Source organism: Gadus chalcogrammus, chromosome 21 (assembly GCF_026213295.1).
Source record: "Gadus chalcogrammus isolate NIFS_2021 chromosome 21, NIFS_Gcha_1.0, whole genome shotgun sequence".
In the NCBI taxonomy this organism is placed as follows: Eukaryota; Metazoa; Chordata; class Actinopteri; order Gadiformes; family Gadidae; genus Gadus; species Gadus chalcogrammus.
The window spans coordinates 6634456-6651862 of NC_079432.1; the positions used below are offsets into that span (position 1 = coordinate 6634456).

A 17407-nucleotide genomic window follows, 5' to 3' on the forward strand; every position below is an offset into this window, starting at 1 on the left:
CTGCGTGTGCAACATGCATGCAAAATGGCGAAAATAAAGTGAAAAACACGGCTGACTCTCATGCTGAGACAAAAATAAAATTAAGAGACATAGAAATTGTACGCTCCGTTATTAATTATGTTAAAACGAGTTTTGTGTGCAGCACTGTAACTCCTGGACGGTAACTCTACCCGGAAACATGGTAGTGTAGGAATTTCCGGTGACGTCAGCGCGTCAGGACTCCATTAGTGTTGCAGCTGTTTGGAGAATAACAACAAAACGGGGGCGACTGTCAGCGCTTTCGCACTTGTCAGTTCTTCGCAGTTCAATAGGGACGAGGTGTCGACAAACTGGGAGCTGAAACCTCCTTTCCCACCCGGAGCTTCGCCGGCTTCTAACCACGGCCGCTCTCGGTGAGGAAACTCTGGCCTCCGCTTCCTCCTCCTCCGACTCGGACACCGGCGGAGCGTCACCGCCCCCACGGAAGAAACACCGAGCCTCGGCGGCGGAGGGAGCAGGAGAGCCCGTGGCGTCAACAGTCGGAGCGGGCCTTCACGGTGTTGGACTCGGAATTGCTACTACTTCTTCTTCTCCCTCTCTCCATTCTCAAGCCACCTCAGCTATTCATTTTAATCGAAGTCTAGTCAGCAATCTCGGCATCAATATGCAGGCAAACGGAGCAGGACAAGAATCGTCGGAGCTTTCCTGTCTTAATAGCGCACAAAACGGGGAGTCATCCTCGGGTAGTGGGACACACTCAAACGGTCTGCTGTCTAGCACAAATAACGGTAATGGTGTCGGTACCAGTAACGGGGCTTCTACAGGACCAGGCTCTGGGACCGTCTCGACGGTTTCTGGTTCTGACGCCTCGTCGAAGAAGAAGAAGCGACTCTCTCAAGCGGAGGAAGATGTCATCCGATTAATAGGACAACATCTCCACGGACTAGGGCTAAAGTAAGTTCACCAGATCCGCCAATTGAACGAAAAGCTTAAACCCATGTAAGCTTGTGGCGTATCCACCCCCGATGTGTGTGTCGAGGGTTAAAACTGCGAGATGGCAGACCATCATCGTCCCAGAGCCATCACTGCTTTGGACAGACACAAACATGGGGGGATGGGTTAGCTGTGAGCTGTGTAGTTCAGAGAAGAAGGGGTCCATCTTGCACAATAACAGTGTTAGCTCTGTGGCTAACTTCACTAGCCTGCGTTCCAGTGTTGTATTTGTCTAACTGCACGTCTTAAAACACAGTGGGATGTCAACCATTGGACTGAACACGCATCCATTGTGCTCAGAACAAGGGGGAATGATCTGTAACAGGGTTGTTGTGTTTAATTTTTGACAGAAAGCCCAATTACAGCTTCTCGCAATCCATAGAATACACAACCCGAGAAAATAACTGTTGTTGCAGATCTGTAAACCACCAGTCTTGTATTGTGGCGAATACAATTAAATTAATCAGCCGTGTACATATGATAAGATTTATGTACCAAGAACTGTTGGATTGTTGATTTCTACCCACATCCGCCACGGTCTCGGGTGTTTTCATCGTGGATGCACGGTCTTTAAATACCTGACAAACCATTCAGGGTCAGTCGTAGTTGCATTAACACACGGTTATGAAAACTGTCCGGAGTTATTTTCGGGTTCAAACCACGGATGTACTCTTTAAACCCATTTAGACTGTCATACGCCAGAACAACATCGCATAGATTTAACAGCTATTTATAGTTTATTTGAATGTTTTACCCGCACACATGTTTTTATCCATTTATTCACTAAATGAATGCATGTTGACAGTACACATATACACTTAAATCACATAATGCCATTTCATATTATCACGGTAATGTATGGCATGTGCATTGTGTGTGCGAGTCATTCCTCTAGAAGACGGGTCGTTTCTCTCATTGGCGTAGTATACAGTTTCATGGCGGCCCAGGAATGCGCGTCAAAACCAGCTGTTTTAGATTAGAAACGGTGGGTTTCATTCTAATTATAGTATAGCATACACTGGACGAACCAAGCCTCTGCGAGAGATTTATTTCTAGTCTTCTGAGTTTGGATCGGCCACTGTCACCATAGGGACCCGAAAATACACCATTCGACTGCGAGACCTCTGCAGCTCTCGGCTAAGTTCACTGTCTTGTGTTAAGCCACCATTGCACGGCAGTATAAAGTAGAGACAAGAGCAGACAGCAGAGAATGAATGCCCTACTCTGAACACACGGCTGCTGTTGCTGCTGCGCCATTCCATTGCTACCTGCGGATGATGTCATTTTGCCAAACTGTCAGCAGCCCCTTCTTCTCCCAGTCGGAAATGGTCACAAGCATCAACTACCGTACAAAGCAGTTGAAGGGTTCTTTGTTTATTGATTGATGTCTTGGCTATTAACTGCCAACGTTTAACAACACATTTCCTTTTCAATTCCACATGAGTTATTTCATTTTCAGTAATTTGTAACCCTATCATTAGGCATGCCCAGATTCATAAAAAGGCTTACATTAAAAATGTTGCCTATCACCTTGACCAACAAGTGCACTGTAGAATAATGGATTGCAGTAATATCTTAACTCTGTAGTTAGATGTAGCCTTAAGCTGTGAAGTAAGCTGTTAGGAACAAACAAACGCACACATTAAATTATCTATTTCACCATTTTAATAACACTTTTAGGGTCAAATATGCGGAGGCAATCAACATATTGTCAAAGAGATGCACATTACAAAACCCCATATCTTTTCCGGATACAATATATCCTCTTAAATTCCACAGGTATGGACATAGACAAAGTTAAAAGACTACATGCTAATCCAGCTCTAAATGGTAGTCTCCTAATCCAGCTCTGCCTTAGTTAAGATAAATGGTTGATGTACACGTCCCCTGGTGAAGCTGTTGTTGACAATGTCTTTAAACGCGTTTTGAATTATTTCATCACCATTTCTCAGCCTCACCTCGCTGATGCAGTCCCCTTTAAGGGTCTTCCTGTGTACTTCCTCTGCAGTCAAACGGTGGACCTGCTGATGCAGGAGTCGGGGTGCAGACTTGAACACTCCTCGGCCACCAAGTTCCGCAACCATGTCATGGAGGGGGACTGGGACAAGGTGTGTGTATGCGGGTGACCAGTGACACTCTTGTGTGGTCAGAGAGGCTGTTCATTTGAGCTTCAAGTCCATTTTGGCATTCATCGTCACTTTTATGTGTTGGGTGTAAGTCTCTCTGAATGCATAGGGAAGGGATTATAGGACAGTGGGCTTTTCGTAGCATCAAACCCAAGCAAACCATTAGCTTATCTTTTCAGTATGGCGCCATTGGTAAAGAGCCAACATATACTGGCCTGCAGCCAGAGGCAGTCGTCCTCCATTTTGAAGGAGTAATAAAAAATAAAAAAAACAAACCTAATTTACCCTGGAAGCTGGTTTCCATAGCGAGGCAATACCATAACCCTAGGTAATAACATTTCCCTCTATGACCCTTTTGACTGTATAATTAATATCAAGGGTGGGTGGATGGAAAGCTATGGCTGGCTGATGGCAATACAAAGTTCTTATGGGCTGCAGTTAAAGCAGAATGCATCTTCTGTTGTGTTCTAGAGTTCACTAGATTCCCTCAGGTGGCTTTATACCCCAACAGGAACTAAACGTACTTGTCGGCGGTCGCTCATGTAATTGTTCCTGTGGTGAGCTGAAAGAGGGCTCCATTATTTTTAGAGTTAATCGTGAAAAGGCAACAGCGCCCTCACCATAGGCCTACTGAGGTTAATAGGTTAGTCGACGCCAAAGGCTCTGCAGTAAAAATAAGTCTTGTATTGAACAATAACTGAGTGCCATTGCAATAAAAAACATGTGTAATAGTTGTTTGCACAACTTGCCTGTTAGGTCACTACCAAGCCTTAAGCTTCCCTCTTTAAAACTTGGCCTGACTTTTATTATTAGTAGTAATTACATTAATGCATCTTTTTCGATTAATGGTCCTGTTCATGTAAACATTGTACGGTATGCAATTAACACTTGATTTGTGTCGGATTATTGTAATGTTTCGGGGATGGCCTGCTCCCGTTTTCCAATCTCCCATAGGTTCTAAAGCCATCTCATAAAATGGACGTTTATTTTGTTGTGTATACATTGTCATTTATCTTTCCTCCCCCCCTGTGCCTGCATAGAAACTGCTGAGCTAACCATTTCTCTCTTTGTCCCTCTATCCCCTCGTCCTCTTTGTGTGGGACCAGGCTGAGAATGATCTCAACGAGTTGAGAGCACTGATGCATTCTCCCAATGCCATTGTGGTAAGCTCCCCCCCCCTCTCTCTCTCTCCCTCTCTCTCTCTCTCTCTCTCTCTCCCTCTCCCTCTCCCTCTCCCTCTCTCTCTTTCTGTATCTATCTATGTCTCTCTCTCTTTCTGTCTCTCTCTCTCTCTCTTATGTCTTTGCCCGGGGAGGGTGGGGGGGGGTGGATTGGTATTAGAACATCTGTCAAACACAACAGGAAGGGTGGACGGTTCAAAGCATACCAACAGTCACCCTTTTCTGGCTTTACAGGATCGATACTAATGCAAATAGGGCCCTCATGCGTGACCCCTTAATGACATGGCCATCAGATCATGGTGGGTGGCACGGATTCATTCCCCACACGTCCAGTGACCCTTACCCATCCAACACGTGCCACATCACCTTAATATATTTGCATGTTTAATGATTCTACCATGTAGTTAAATTAAGGTTGTGACATTTTTGTAGAAGTTGTTAGAGGGACAGGTTTCAGTATTATTACAGAGGTGTATCATGAATCAATCATCATTTAGCGTTAAATTGATTTTGTATTCCATTCAGGGGTTGCCTTATCTTTTTACTTGCAGCTGATGTAAGTCCTAAAACGATTGCAGTAGTCATGGGATCGTTCTTTGCAAATAATCTGTAGTCCCAAAGAGGTGGTGTTTGTACGCGTGTGTGTGTGTCTGTTTGCGCTTATATCTGTCTTGTATTTGCCTCTATTGGGAAGTTTGCAAGCCTTCTCTCCGGGGCTGTGGCACGCACTGCGAGGTTCAGATAAGAAACGGTCCCTTTTGAATCCCTTAGATGTCTGCATGGAGCTGTAGCCACGAGTGATTCACACTCTATTATCAGTCGTCTCCATTATTATTGACCAAGCGTTCAGTTAGAATCGGAGGAGCACCACTCCCAGTGCTTCAAAAAAAAAGCAGGGAAGCCTTAAAAAAAGGCATTTCAATTGAGGATAATTGTCTTTTTGATTGATAACTTCCATATTTATGGATGTAGGGCGGTCTTGGTCTCATTCCGTACTGCGTTTCTCTCCTTCCCTCCCTCCTCTCTGTCCCTTTCCCTCCCCTCCTCACCACCGGGGGGCGCTGCGTGCAGCGGATGAAGTTCCTGCTGTTGCAGCAAAAGTACCTGGAGTACCTGGAGGACGGCAAGGTGCTGGAGGCCCTGCAGGTGCTCCGCGGCGAGCTCACACCGCTAAAGTACAACACGGACCGCATCCACGTCCTCAGCGGGTACGCCACCACGTCCAACACCTCCTCCAACTACTCCCGTTCCTGTCGCGCATCCATTCATACGGCTCTCGCGGGTGGCACAGCAAATCCACCTCGTCCTTCCCTATTCGCCAACATCTAGAGCAGTGGTTCCGAACCCTTCATTTGATATTGTCGTCGAAACCTTCCGCAAATCGCCTCGTATGTAAACGTATGTAAATATACACGCAGTGGCCGGGCAAAGGGTGCCAGTGTCACAACATTGCACAATTATTACTGCAGGTATTGTAATTGCAAATGCCTTTTTCTTTTTTTATTACTACAAATAAACCGTGTGTGTGTTCAGAATTACATGAATGAAAGATAAGTGCTTAACCCTCCACTGTCTGTGTGTGTGTGTGTGTGTGTGTGTGTGTGTGTGTGTGTGTGTGTGTGTGTGTGTGTGTGTGTGTGTGTGTGTGTGTGTGTGTGTGTGTGTGTGTGTGTGTGTGTGTGTGTGTGTGTGGACCACTGCATGCACCTTTTGTGTAACGATAAGCTGCAACCCTTTTTGTGCCGGTCCTGTTCTCGAGGTCACCTTTGTCTTCACCGGGCTCCCCATGGAGTCTGCAGCAGAAATAGAGGGAACCAAATCTCCTTAATGAAAGCCTCTCCCTTACTCATCCATGCTAAACTGTCACTTAGCAGTTATTAACCGCTAAATGGCAGTTAATGGAATCACCCTGCACGGACTACCTCGAAGGAGACTCCTCACCTCGGATATCCACTTTTGGACGAGAATCTACTCACACTGCACCTTTTTAATGGAGACTGCATTGACGAATGTCTCCACCTTAATGCACCTTTTTGAAAGGAGTTCATTCAGAGGACGTACAATAGCTGAGAACATCCTGTTTTTTTCTTCCTCTTGTTTTATTGTACCGTCTGCTTCCTTCTGGTTTGTTCGTTGTGCAGTCGTAATGGAAAACAAACCACACTGGTTTGTTATGTCCAGACCAACGTGTGTGTGTGCGAACCTTAGCTCTGGAAATCATGGAAGTTATTATGATCTGGTCATTAGTTACGATCCAAATCCGTTTAGCACCTACCCAATCTCAAACTCAAAATGTCTTTCCAGATTAAATAAGCGATGGGAGTGGCTGACCTATTGTTTTTGTCAGCTGCTCATTCTTGCAAGCCTGACATCCATTTCGATAAGATCGCTCATTCCTTCTCCTCTCCGGATACATGTCCTTGACACTTAATACTGAGTTCATTACTCGTAATCAGAAGTGCATCTGTTTGTAGTGGAGGATGATGTCATGGACGAAAGGCTGCATATGAGCAATGTGTTCCCTCTCAATTCATAAAGCTACATGGCATGAGTTGGCTTGCTGTATTCCCATGGGTCATTTGTTCATAAAAGGACTTTGCTTTTGCCAAAGGCATCAAAATCTGGAAATACTGTGTCTAGTTCAGATAGTTGATTAATAATAACAACAATTTCCTCAATCTTCATTAAAGCCTTCTCTCATCAAGGTTGTTGTTTGCATTTCAGGTACCTGATGTGCAGCCATGCAGAGGACCTGAGAGCCAAGGCAGAGTGGGAGGGAAAGGGCATTGCCTCTCGCAGCAGACTGCTGGACAAACTACAGAGTGAGAGAAACCATGCGACAAAAATAGAATAACCACATCTCTCCTGCAGAGAAACATGTGTGATATGACTATGAACGTTCGATAAACGTCGGGAACACCGGCGACTCCACCACCACTCATCCGTCTCTTGATGGCTCTCCCTCCCCGTCTTCCCCTCCTCTCTCTCTCTCTCCCACCTCAGCGTATCTGCCGCCCTCGGTGATGTTGCCCCCGCGGCGGATGCAGACGCTGCTCAGGCAGGCGGTGGAGCTCCAGAGGGACCGCTGCCTCTACCACAACACCAAGCTGGACAGCAGCCTGGACTCGGTCTCCCTCCTCCTGGACCACGTCTGCAGCCGGTCAGTAGCGCAAGGGGCTAGCATGTGCGCTACTACTGGCATGCGGTAATAGAACGACCAGCATTTGTAGCTTATGCTTTGACTAACATGCATGCCCATGCTCTGAGTAGCATTTGCTAATGCTATGACTAGCGGGCGCTGATGCTATGACTAGCATGTGTGCTGCTGTTAGGATTAGCATGCGCTAATGCCATGACTAGCATGTGTGCTAATGCTGTGACTAGCATGCGTGCTAATGCTACGACACGCATGTGTGCTTCTGCTAAAAGAGCTAAGATAAGATGTGTTTTAATGGAGGGGAGGGGTATTTGGAAAGTATTGACATTTAACAGATCTGTATTTTGAAAGTAATTACTGTGAATGATATGTTTTCATGACCTCCAAAGTAAACATTTTATAAATGCTCATAACAGTTGATAAGGGGTAAACTGGTCTTGCGTTGCATGTAATTGGTTGTGCCAAACCTCGGCCTCTTGTGACCACTAAACTCTCCTAATTGCAGGAAACAGTTCCCCTGCTACACGCAGCAGATCCTCACAGAGCACTGTAACGAAGTCTGGTTCTGCAAGTTCTCTCACGACGGCACCAAGCTGGCCACTGGCTCCAAAGACACCACTGTCATCGTTTGGCAAGTGGACCCGGTAAGCACACACACACACACACACACACACACACACACACACACACACACACACACACACACACACACACACACACACACACACACACACACACACACACACACACACACACACACACACACACACACACACACACACACACACACACACACACACACACACACACACACACACACACACACACACACACAGTGCCCGACCCCGTTCAGTCATTTGTTTCAGACGTTGATAATTCTTACGCCATGCTCTCACCAGTCCCTTTGGTACGCTTTTTTTCATTCGAGCAGTAATTATAAATAAACACACGGTTCAACCGTTTAGTGGGCGTCACAGTCAGTGGAAATTGACTCATTCATTTCTCAGTTTTGTCTTATTTTACGTGGTAAAAAAAAATAAGACAGAAAAAAGTCTATATTGTGGTTCACATGACGGGCTTCAATTCGTGTATTTTTAGCCTTCCGTGTCAAAGTGTTTATCCCTGCACCCGTTTCCGTGCTCCAGGAGACGCACCAGCTGAAGCTGCTGCGGACCCTGGAGGGCCATGCCTACGGTGTCTCCTACCTAGCGTGGAGCCCAGACAACACCTACCTGATCGCCTGCGGACCCGACGACTGCTCCGAGCTCTGGCTCTGGAACATCCAGGTGCGTACACGCGCAGGGACACCGCCAGGCCCAGTGTATACATCCTTACCCCCGCTACCTGTAGACGGAAAGACGCAGTATAATGTATACCAAGCGGACCAAGTATCTTGGATTCCATTCGACAATTGCACCCGTCTGGTCATCCACATAAATCAGGATTTTCCCTGCAGTTTCTCTCTCTGTCTCTCTGTCTCTCTGTCTGTGTGTGTGTGTGTGTGTGTGAAATCATGGAACAACTCTACTGTATCAAGGTATCGCGTCCAGGATGTGGTTATGTCGGGCTTTAAGCCTCCCTCAGTATAGTCTGTTAACCTGCCCCTCTGCACACACGCCGGAGAGAGCTGGGATAGTTCTGGAGGCACTCGGTTGGCTCGCCCACGGCCTCCAGTGAGAATATTTCAAAATAGGTGAACAAGTGGCCGCTTGATGGGCACACAGGAAAATCTCTGTGCACGACTCCGCGATAGTCTCTCTCCCCCCATAGATATTCCATAAGCCGTGTACTCAACGACCCCGTCTCTCTTTCTCTCCCTCTGCTGTCATTCACCCCTCCCCCGCCGTCCTCCTTTCATTCCTCTTATTTCCCGTCCCCATCCCCCACTTCTGCCCTCCTTACCCGCCTGCTTGTTTCTCTCTCTCTCTCTCTCTCTCTCTCTCTCCCTCTCTCTCTCTCTCTCTCTCCCCTTCGCTCCGCCCCCTGGTGGCCAGACGGGGGAGTTGCGGACCAAGATGTCCCAGTCCCATGAAGACAGCCTGACCAGCGTCGCGTGGAACCCAGACGGCAAGCGCTTTGTCACAGGGGGACAGAGGGGGCAGTTCTACCAATGTGTGAGTACATGGTGCTATACTCTTTTAATCACAGGTCTGCATAGATTTTATAAATATAAGTTATAGCAGGTGTGTGTGTGTATATATAATAATAATGGATTGAATTTATATAGCGCTTTTCTAGACACTCAAAGACGCTTTACAGTGAAGTGGGAACCTCACTAACCACCACCTGTTTGTAGCACCCACTTGGGTGATGCACGGCAGCCAATCTGCGCCAGAACGCTCACCACACACCAGCTTGAGGTGGAGAGTGAGGGAATTAATGATTCAGCCAATTATACAGCAGGATGATTAGGGGGCCAGATTGAATGAGCCTGGTTGGGCCAGGACACCGGGGGAAGCCACTACTCTTTGCGATCAGTGCCCTGGGATCTTTTATGACCTCAGTGAGTCAGGACCGCAGTTTTACGTCTCCTCCAAAGGACGGAATATACATCAAATGAAAAAACATGGTTTTTTTGCGTTTATATCGACATGGCAAATGTTTGTTATTGTTTGGTTTTCATAAGCCTTCCCTCACCTTTTTTTTGTTTGCACACTGATATCAACTAGAGATACTGAAACGCAATGTAGGGTCTGTGGGGGAGGGAGGTGAGAATAACAGGCCGTTGCCTTGAGGGGGGGGGGGGGGGGGGGGGGGGGGGGGGGGGGGGGGGGGGGGTTGTTTTTGACTGAGGCAGGCAGTTCACTGGGCCAACGGATCCTCCCAGATATTGATCAGGAATCTGTGAACCTCCTGAGCCCGTTTGCTGCTGCCGCTGCTGTTGTTGTTGTTGTTCTCTGAGGTCAATGAGGGGTGGCCTAGCTGTGATGTGCATGTTTCATGTAGGGATGCACCGAATATTCGACCACCGAAAATGTTCGGCCGAAAATGCCCTAAAACATAATTTTCGATTCCGGCTGAAGGCGTAAAAAGGCCAAAAAAAATACACCAAACATTTTTATTTTTGATTAAAAAAAAAAAATAATAATAAAGAAAAATGTTTTAATCATTTATTTAAAGGTACATTGTTCTTAAATTCTTGCTATAAGGTCTGCTGGAATGTTAGATAACGTTCAGTATTAAATAAATATTTTGCATCAAATTTGCAATCGATTTTTTATTTGTTTTTTTTATAAAGCTTATAAAGGACATTTTATTGTTTGATTTATGCAATGGTGAAAAATAAAAGCAAATTGAATGAAAAACAGCAAAAGCCACATTCGGTATTCGGTTTCGGCTTTCGTCCAACTGTTTCAGTATATTCGGTTTCGGACAAAAAAAATCATTTCGGTGCATCCCTAGTTTCATGTCATGGAAATGGGTTCATTTTCAATGTATTCGTCAAAAGCAAAGTCTGTTTTTATGCTGCCTTTTGTGCTGAATTACATACGGAAGTCTTACGGGATCTATGTGTTTATCCTGTTTTAATTAACATATTTCTATTTGTGGTATGCATCGTGCCACTATTTATTCATGCATAATCAATGACTACCAAGGAAACTGGTCCTTAAATATGCCGGCTTTGCTGTAATACTACACTAAGGAGGGCTGAGTCCTCTGACATCATTTTCAGGCTTCTACTGATCGGGGGGGTGGGGGGAAGACCCTGTAAGAGTGTAGTGAGAAGACGTTTTATCCAATAAGCCCTAAGTAGGACGAGAACAAGTCAACCTGTACATTGGGTTATTTTGCAGTCGTTGTTCCCAATTGGTTGAAAGTGGAGTGTTTTTATGCACTTTTTGTGAGACTACGGGTGGCTCTGTTGCAGGCGGTCATTACTAACATGCTGTACATTCCAAGGTCAACCGAGACGTGCATGTGGTTATCTGGCATAGATAATCCTGTGTGTGGGGGCGGGGTGCAGAGTGGGGGTTGGAGTGTGTGTACTAACTAGGGTTGGTGTGACCTCTACCGTTTAAATAATCAAACAGATGGCTAATTTGATAGGCTTATTAGGGCCAGGTTAAAATATTAGATTTTTTTCGATTAATTGCACATTTCTTTGTTAGGCGTTGATGTCTTTTTATGGACAGGTTAGTGAAGAGAGACCGGAAAGTTTGGTTGAGAGGAGAGGGAATGACATGTGCTTCTGGATCAAGGGTGCAAACCTGGGTTGTTACAATTAGGGGGTTAGGCCGTCCAGCTGCCCTCTGCAATCGAATATGATATCATGTCATATTTAAGTTAATTGTATTCGCTGAAGGTTTTCGCCAAATGTTATTTCTAACGCATTGAGTGTCTGCTTAACTACAGAAACGCAATTATCAATTAAGGGCATGCACTTAAAATTCGATTTAAGTTCATGAAAGCATACAGTACTGTGAATAGTTTATTCCGTGCCTGATAAAGAATAGTGATATGGTGTAATACTTCTTGGGGTAAACTTTATCCAAAGAACATCAATAATGCCCATCTTGTGTCAGAAGGTACACTTTTATGAATTATCCGGGGAGTATCTGTCACGGATATAAATGTTACTCTTATTAGTAGTATCAAATCGAATTGTATCTGAATCGAATAGAACCGTGTCCTTACCAATACCCAGCCCTGAATGTTATGCACCGGCATGATTCTTGCAATTTCAGGTTTGTACCTTTTGTGGTTGAATGACCTTATTACAGGATGCGTCCGCTGAATATGTGTACTGTGTGTAGGACCTGGACGGTAACCTGCTGGACTCCTGGGAGGGCGTGAGGGTACAGTGTCTGTGGTGTCTAGGCGACGGGAGGACGGTGTTGGCCTCGGACACCCACCAACGTATTCGCGGTTACAACTTTGAGGACCTCACCGACCGAAACATGTACGTGTGACTCACGTTGTGGTCGGTAGAAAACACCACTAGATGGGGGGGGGGGGGGGGGGTTTCCTTGTTTATAAACAGGTTATATAAATGGGTCGTAATGCATTGTTTTGTTCATGTTTTAACCCATGTTTCTTTGTTTTTTTCCCCACAGAGTACAGGAGGACCACCCTATAATGTCGTTTACTGTTTCAAAGAACGGAAGATTAGCTTTGTTAAATGTAGCAACTCAGGTGAGTCGAGTGTCATTAACATCCCCTACGCTAGATCTGTGCCGTTATAGTTATCCATGAAGCTCACCCTTTCTGCACTGGATAGGGAGTGCAAAAAATGTCTGATCTGATCAAACTTATCAACCAACAAAAAAGGAAAAGAAAATTAAATTAATTATTTAAAATTAATTAAAAAAATAATAATAATAATAAATTGCCTTTCTAATTGCTTTTTCTCCCCGACTATGTTTGCATCAGGGCGTCCACCTGTGGGACCTGCAGGACCGGGTACTGGTGAGGAAGTACCAGGGAGTCACCCAGGGCTTCTATACCATCCACTCCTGTTTCGGAGGACACAACGAAGACTTCATCGCCAGCGGCAGCGAAGGTGCGGCCGTCTCCTGAGACAACGCCATAGCATGAATAATGAACAGTGGCTCCTCGTCCCGAGACCTTTAATGCATGCAGCGCAGGCGCCTTCCTTGTCTTTGCTCTTTTTAGTTTTAGTTATGTTACGAAGTTACCACCTGGATGATCCTAATATGTGGATTGCGTATGTTTTCTCTAGGAAAAGAATATGCATTATATTCATAGCAATATAATCATGGCTTGGTTTATATTTGAGCTTGTCTAAAGTTTTTCTTAGCCTGTCCCGTTGACCCCGTCCTGTCCCCGCCCAGACCACAAGGTGTACATCTGGCACCGTCGCAGCGAGTTGCCCATCGCCGAGCTGACGGGCCACACGCGCACCGTCAACTGCGTGAGCTGGAACCCCGCCATCCCGGGGCTCATGGCGTCCGCCTCGGACGACGGTACGGTGCGCATCTGGGGGCCGGCGCCATTCCTCGAAACGCAGGAGCCCGACGGACCGAACGGTAACGGCACTAGAGGTTTCTCCAGTGACAGTTGGGTGGAGTGAAGGCTCCCCGTCGGTCATTCTGTTTATCCTCCGTTTTAATATCCTAGTTGGCAAATTTGTATTTGTGTCATGGCACAGTATTAAACCCCTCATGTAAAAATTGGCTTGCATAGTGTTCTTCTATTATTGTTTCCCAGCATATATTTATTTATGCATTTTGTACTTTTGCACATTTATGCTTGTTTTTAACTCTTATTCTATTTGTAACATGGTTTTTGCTGCTGCTTGATGTGCAATTTCCTGAGGGAACCTTCACGAGGGATTAATAAAGTTCCTATGTACCCAACTAATCAAGTACTTTTTTGATCCTCCCTAGAAAACTGCAGTACCATGGATAGTTGATGGTGACTGAAAGTACAACTGCTGTCGTCTCTCAAAACTAAAACCACAAGTCCATGACGAAATAGCCGGGCCATTGACTTACAACCGCAACCAGAAGAATAACGACCACACACAAGTCACCGACAACAAACAAACAACCACCTGAGAGCAAATAAAAAAAGGCGAGAGGAAAAATTCAAACTGCCTCATGTTCCGACCCAGACGAAAACTGTGGAGGTGGCGGGAATGAAAAAAAGGCACTCAGCAAACATCCAGGTCTTCATCCAAACCCCTGATTGTTAGCCAGAGATTTGGAAAGCAAGTCGCTCCCCGGAGGCTACCACCACCCACCCCACCACAGCCTCCCCTTCACAAGCCCCCAGGCATCCAAAAGTCTCTTGCGAGAGCCGCCTCCACCTCCGACGAGGAACCCAACATCGTGCTGCCCATCCTCCCTGGTCTCCCTCAAAGACAGACACTGCAGACTCGGCGTATAATCTTCGGACGAAGTCTGTCTGCCTTTCTATCCCTCACATATATATATATATCGATACATATATGTATATGTGTGTGCGTGTATATATGTGTGCGTGTGTGTGTATACATGGAGACCGGCATGGGGGTGTTCTGGGGTGGATGGTGTACAGGGGGGTATAGCAACTCTTCTGTATGTATGTGTTTTATCTTCTTGCTCTTCTTACTCTAAGCTATATTCTTGGCACTCGAGTCGTTGGACGAAGGCTACAAAAAAAAAATCTTTAAAAAAACACTGGTCAACCAACCGACAAAAGAAGACACAAAAAAAAGATTATGCTCGATGTTGAATTTGTTTTTCTTGATGATCCCGGCGTTATTCCCCTTTTAAGAGGTGACTCTTGGCTTGGAGTAGAGAGCGTGGCCATTGAAAGCTTTAGTGTGAAGAATACACTGTCCCTTGGTTTCTTTCATTTAGGACAAAGTTGCTTGGGGTTCTATTTTAGTTATTTTTTCCATTCCCGTAATTATACAATCTGAACCAGAAGTATCTGTGGTGTTGTCTGTAGGATGAAGCCCCCACCCAATCATCACACCGTTGAGCTAGCTATCGCTCATCTCCCCCCTCCCCTGCAAGAGAAGATGTAACCAAGAGGGACTTTAGTTGCATATCATTGGCGAGGAGACCGTTAACTGCAAAACCAGGGCTTTGCTTTACCGCCATTTTCTATAACCTCTGTCTAAGAGACATGCTCGCAGACACAAAAGAGCATTAGAAACCCCTCTCTTTGCACACTAATGACTACACTTGGCGTGTGTGTGTGTGTGTGTGTATGTATGTGTATGAGGGCAGGCGCATGTATACCTGCATCAGTGTGGGTGTGCTGTTTGTATTTGTGTGTATGTTTGTTTTGTAAGCCCGTGCTAAACTTACACCAGCAGAAGAAACTTGCTCTCTCTCCCCCCCCCCCCTCCCTCACCCCAAACCCCCACTGCTGCCCCTTAAATCCACCAGTTAATATTGTAAAAGGCTTTTAAATCAACTCTTAAGTTATCCAAAGCCCCATAGCGACCTCTATCTGTGGAACTAATGAAAACTTGAGAGCCATTTTGTAAAAACATATTTTGCTTTTTGCTTTTTTAATCTGGGGCTTTTCTTTTACATTGAATCTGTTTTATATATAAATATATATAAATATATTTCTCCTTACCACACATCCTTCCAATGATGGTTTGTTGGCATTGGCAGTCTTACTTTGAAGGGGGTAACCCGGGTGGAGTTGAAGGTGTATTCTGACCTTTTTGATTCATTCTTTTCTCCATCAGTTGTTACCGGGCGCGTTATGAGTAAAGGTTGATTTCAAAGATGTTCATGATTGTAATCACTGAAGGGTCATGGTTTAGAGGCAGCAATAACCGGAAAAGCTGCAAGCCCAGGGACAGTGCTTGGGGAATGTTCCTAATTTAGCGAGACACAAACCTGACTGCCTTCCTCGTCACACATTTGCACAAACACCTTCAGTACGTTCAACCCTCCTCCGTTCCCCCATTGCACTTTGACTGGTCTTTTGCTTTTCTCTTGAGACGAAGACCGGAATCTATTTGGTTCTATTCTATCAAGACTCCTCCCAAGTTTGAAAACTAAAACGTTTTGTTAATGTTTACCAACCCTGAGGAGAAAACCCCCGAAGAGTTTAATTCCTTGTTTTGCCCTCAATGTGACCTGACACGGGGGTGAAATATAATATTGTACATGACACATCAGGGAACACAAACCCACGCGTACAAAGCATAACAGCCTCATTTTGAGGCTGCCACACATTTCGGGGGCTTGGAAGGATAACTAAAGACCCCTCACACACACCCACCAAGTTGTTCAGTGGCCACAGCATCATTCAAGGTTTCTTCCCGTTTTCAGATATGACTATTTGATACAGACTGATAAAAAGGTTTAAAACAATGCTTTTCTGTCTGTTTTTATTGAATTTTTTGTTACTTTACGTTTTGTTCTCACATATATAATTTTTTTTTGGTTGACCGCTATCCCTGTATGATTATATTAAAATATAACTAGACTTTCGGAGTCCTTTTTATTTTTAAATCCTCCTAGTTACTCTTACTTTTTTCCTTTTGGACTTATTTTAATATATCTACCACTACTAATACAAATCAATATGCACCGTTTTATACCTGTCCCAATAGGAGTAAGGGTCTTGGGAAATCTGTTGCCTAGGAGTATGACTATTTTCAGGTTCCAACTATCCACCCCTCGCCTTTAAAAGAGATACCTTCATGTGAAACTCTTCTTCTTCGCATGTTTCTGTTGAATTATAGCTCTCTTTCTGGTGCGTGTGTGTGAGTGTGTGCCAGCTTTTACTTGGCAGTCGCTAGTCGTCCACCTGTTATCCAAACCAAACTCATGAGGCTTTTATAGCCTACACCGTGGGCTTTCCGTCTGGTGTTCGTGGGTCAATCGTCTTGAAACTCAACGGTCTCCGATTTCCGTTTCAACTGCTGGACCTGCGGACAGGCTTGCATCTCTTCCTCCACGCCGATGGGACATTTCAGAAGATCTGCTGGTGGCATACTCTGTGTCTGTATGCAATTTGGTGTCTATTCCGTTATTTTGTGGGGTTTTAATCAGGGGAGTTGCTCCTTATTCTAAAATGTCTTATCCCCTTCTTGGGTCAGTAAAGTGGTCATGGAGGAATATTGAGGGCTAAACTAGCATCTCTGGGCAGTAATTTGGTTTTGGGTGGGAGAGATGTGTGGGTTTGAGTTGTACGTGTTATTTACAAAAGTGATTGTACTGTTTTGTATCATTGTGTAGAAGAAGTGTTATGTATGCATATTTTCAATAAAGATTTCAGGGTTTTGAAAAAATAATGTTGATGACCCAACTCAAGGGTCAGAAGTTTTTCTCGGCTTCTAGTGCCATATCTGGTAGCCTAGGCTACATTTTAAGTAATATTCACGTGCCTCTCTTTTGAGAGTCCTGTCCATCAAGGCAATGTCAGCAGTGTTTGATAATCTGGGGGGGGGGGGCATAAAAAAAAACTTTAAAAATATATGAATACGAATTATTAGTTCAGTTGTCTTCTATTATGTAGACTATATATTTTCACTTCCATAAATTTAGTCTTTC

At 45.1% G+C, this 17407-nt stretch overlaps 1 protein-coding gene across 2 annotated transcripts; it reads left to right on the forward strand.

The window, feature by feature from the left end:
- Positions 1-180: 180 nt before the first annotated feature.
- Positions 181-17152, forward strand: wdr26b (WD repeat domain 26b). 2 transcript variants are annotated; one of them, XM_056580898.1, is made up of 14 exons: positions 181-933; positions 2981-3080; positions 4205-4261; positions 5351-5487; positions 7004-7101; positions 7283-7484; positions 7942-8080; positions 8582-8722; positions 9431-9550; positions 12191-12336; positions 12491-12569; positions 12807-12936; positions 13229-13423; positions 13784-17152. In XM_056580898.1, the coding sequence occupies exons 1-14, from the start codon at positions 644-646 to the stop codon at positions 13807-13809; spliced, it is 1860 nt and encodes a 619-aa protein (XP_056436873.1). In that variant the 5' UTR covers positions 181-643; the 3' UTR covers positions 13810-17152. The 2 variants fall into 2 exon arrangements, with proteins under 2 accessions (XP_056436873.1, XP_056436874.1); XM_056580899.1 differs by having other exon boundaries at positions 7283-7439.
- The last annotated feature ends 255 nt before the right edge of the window (positions 17153-17407 follow it).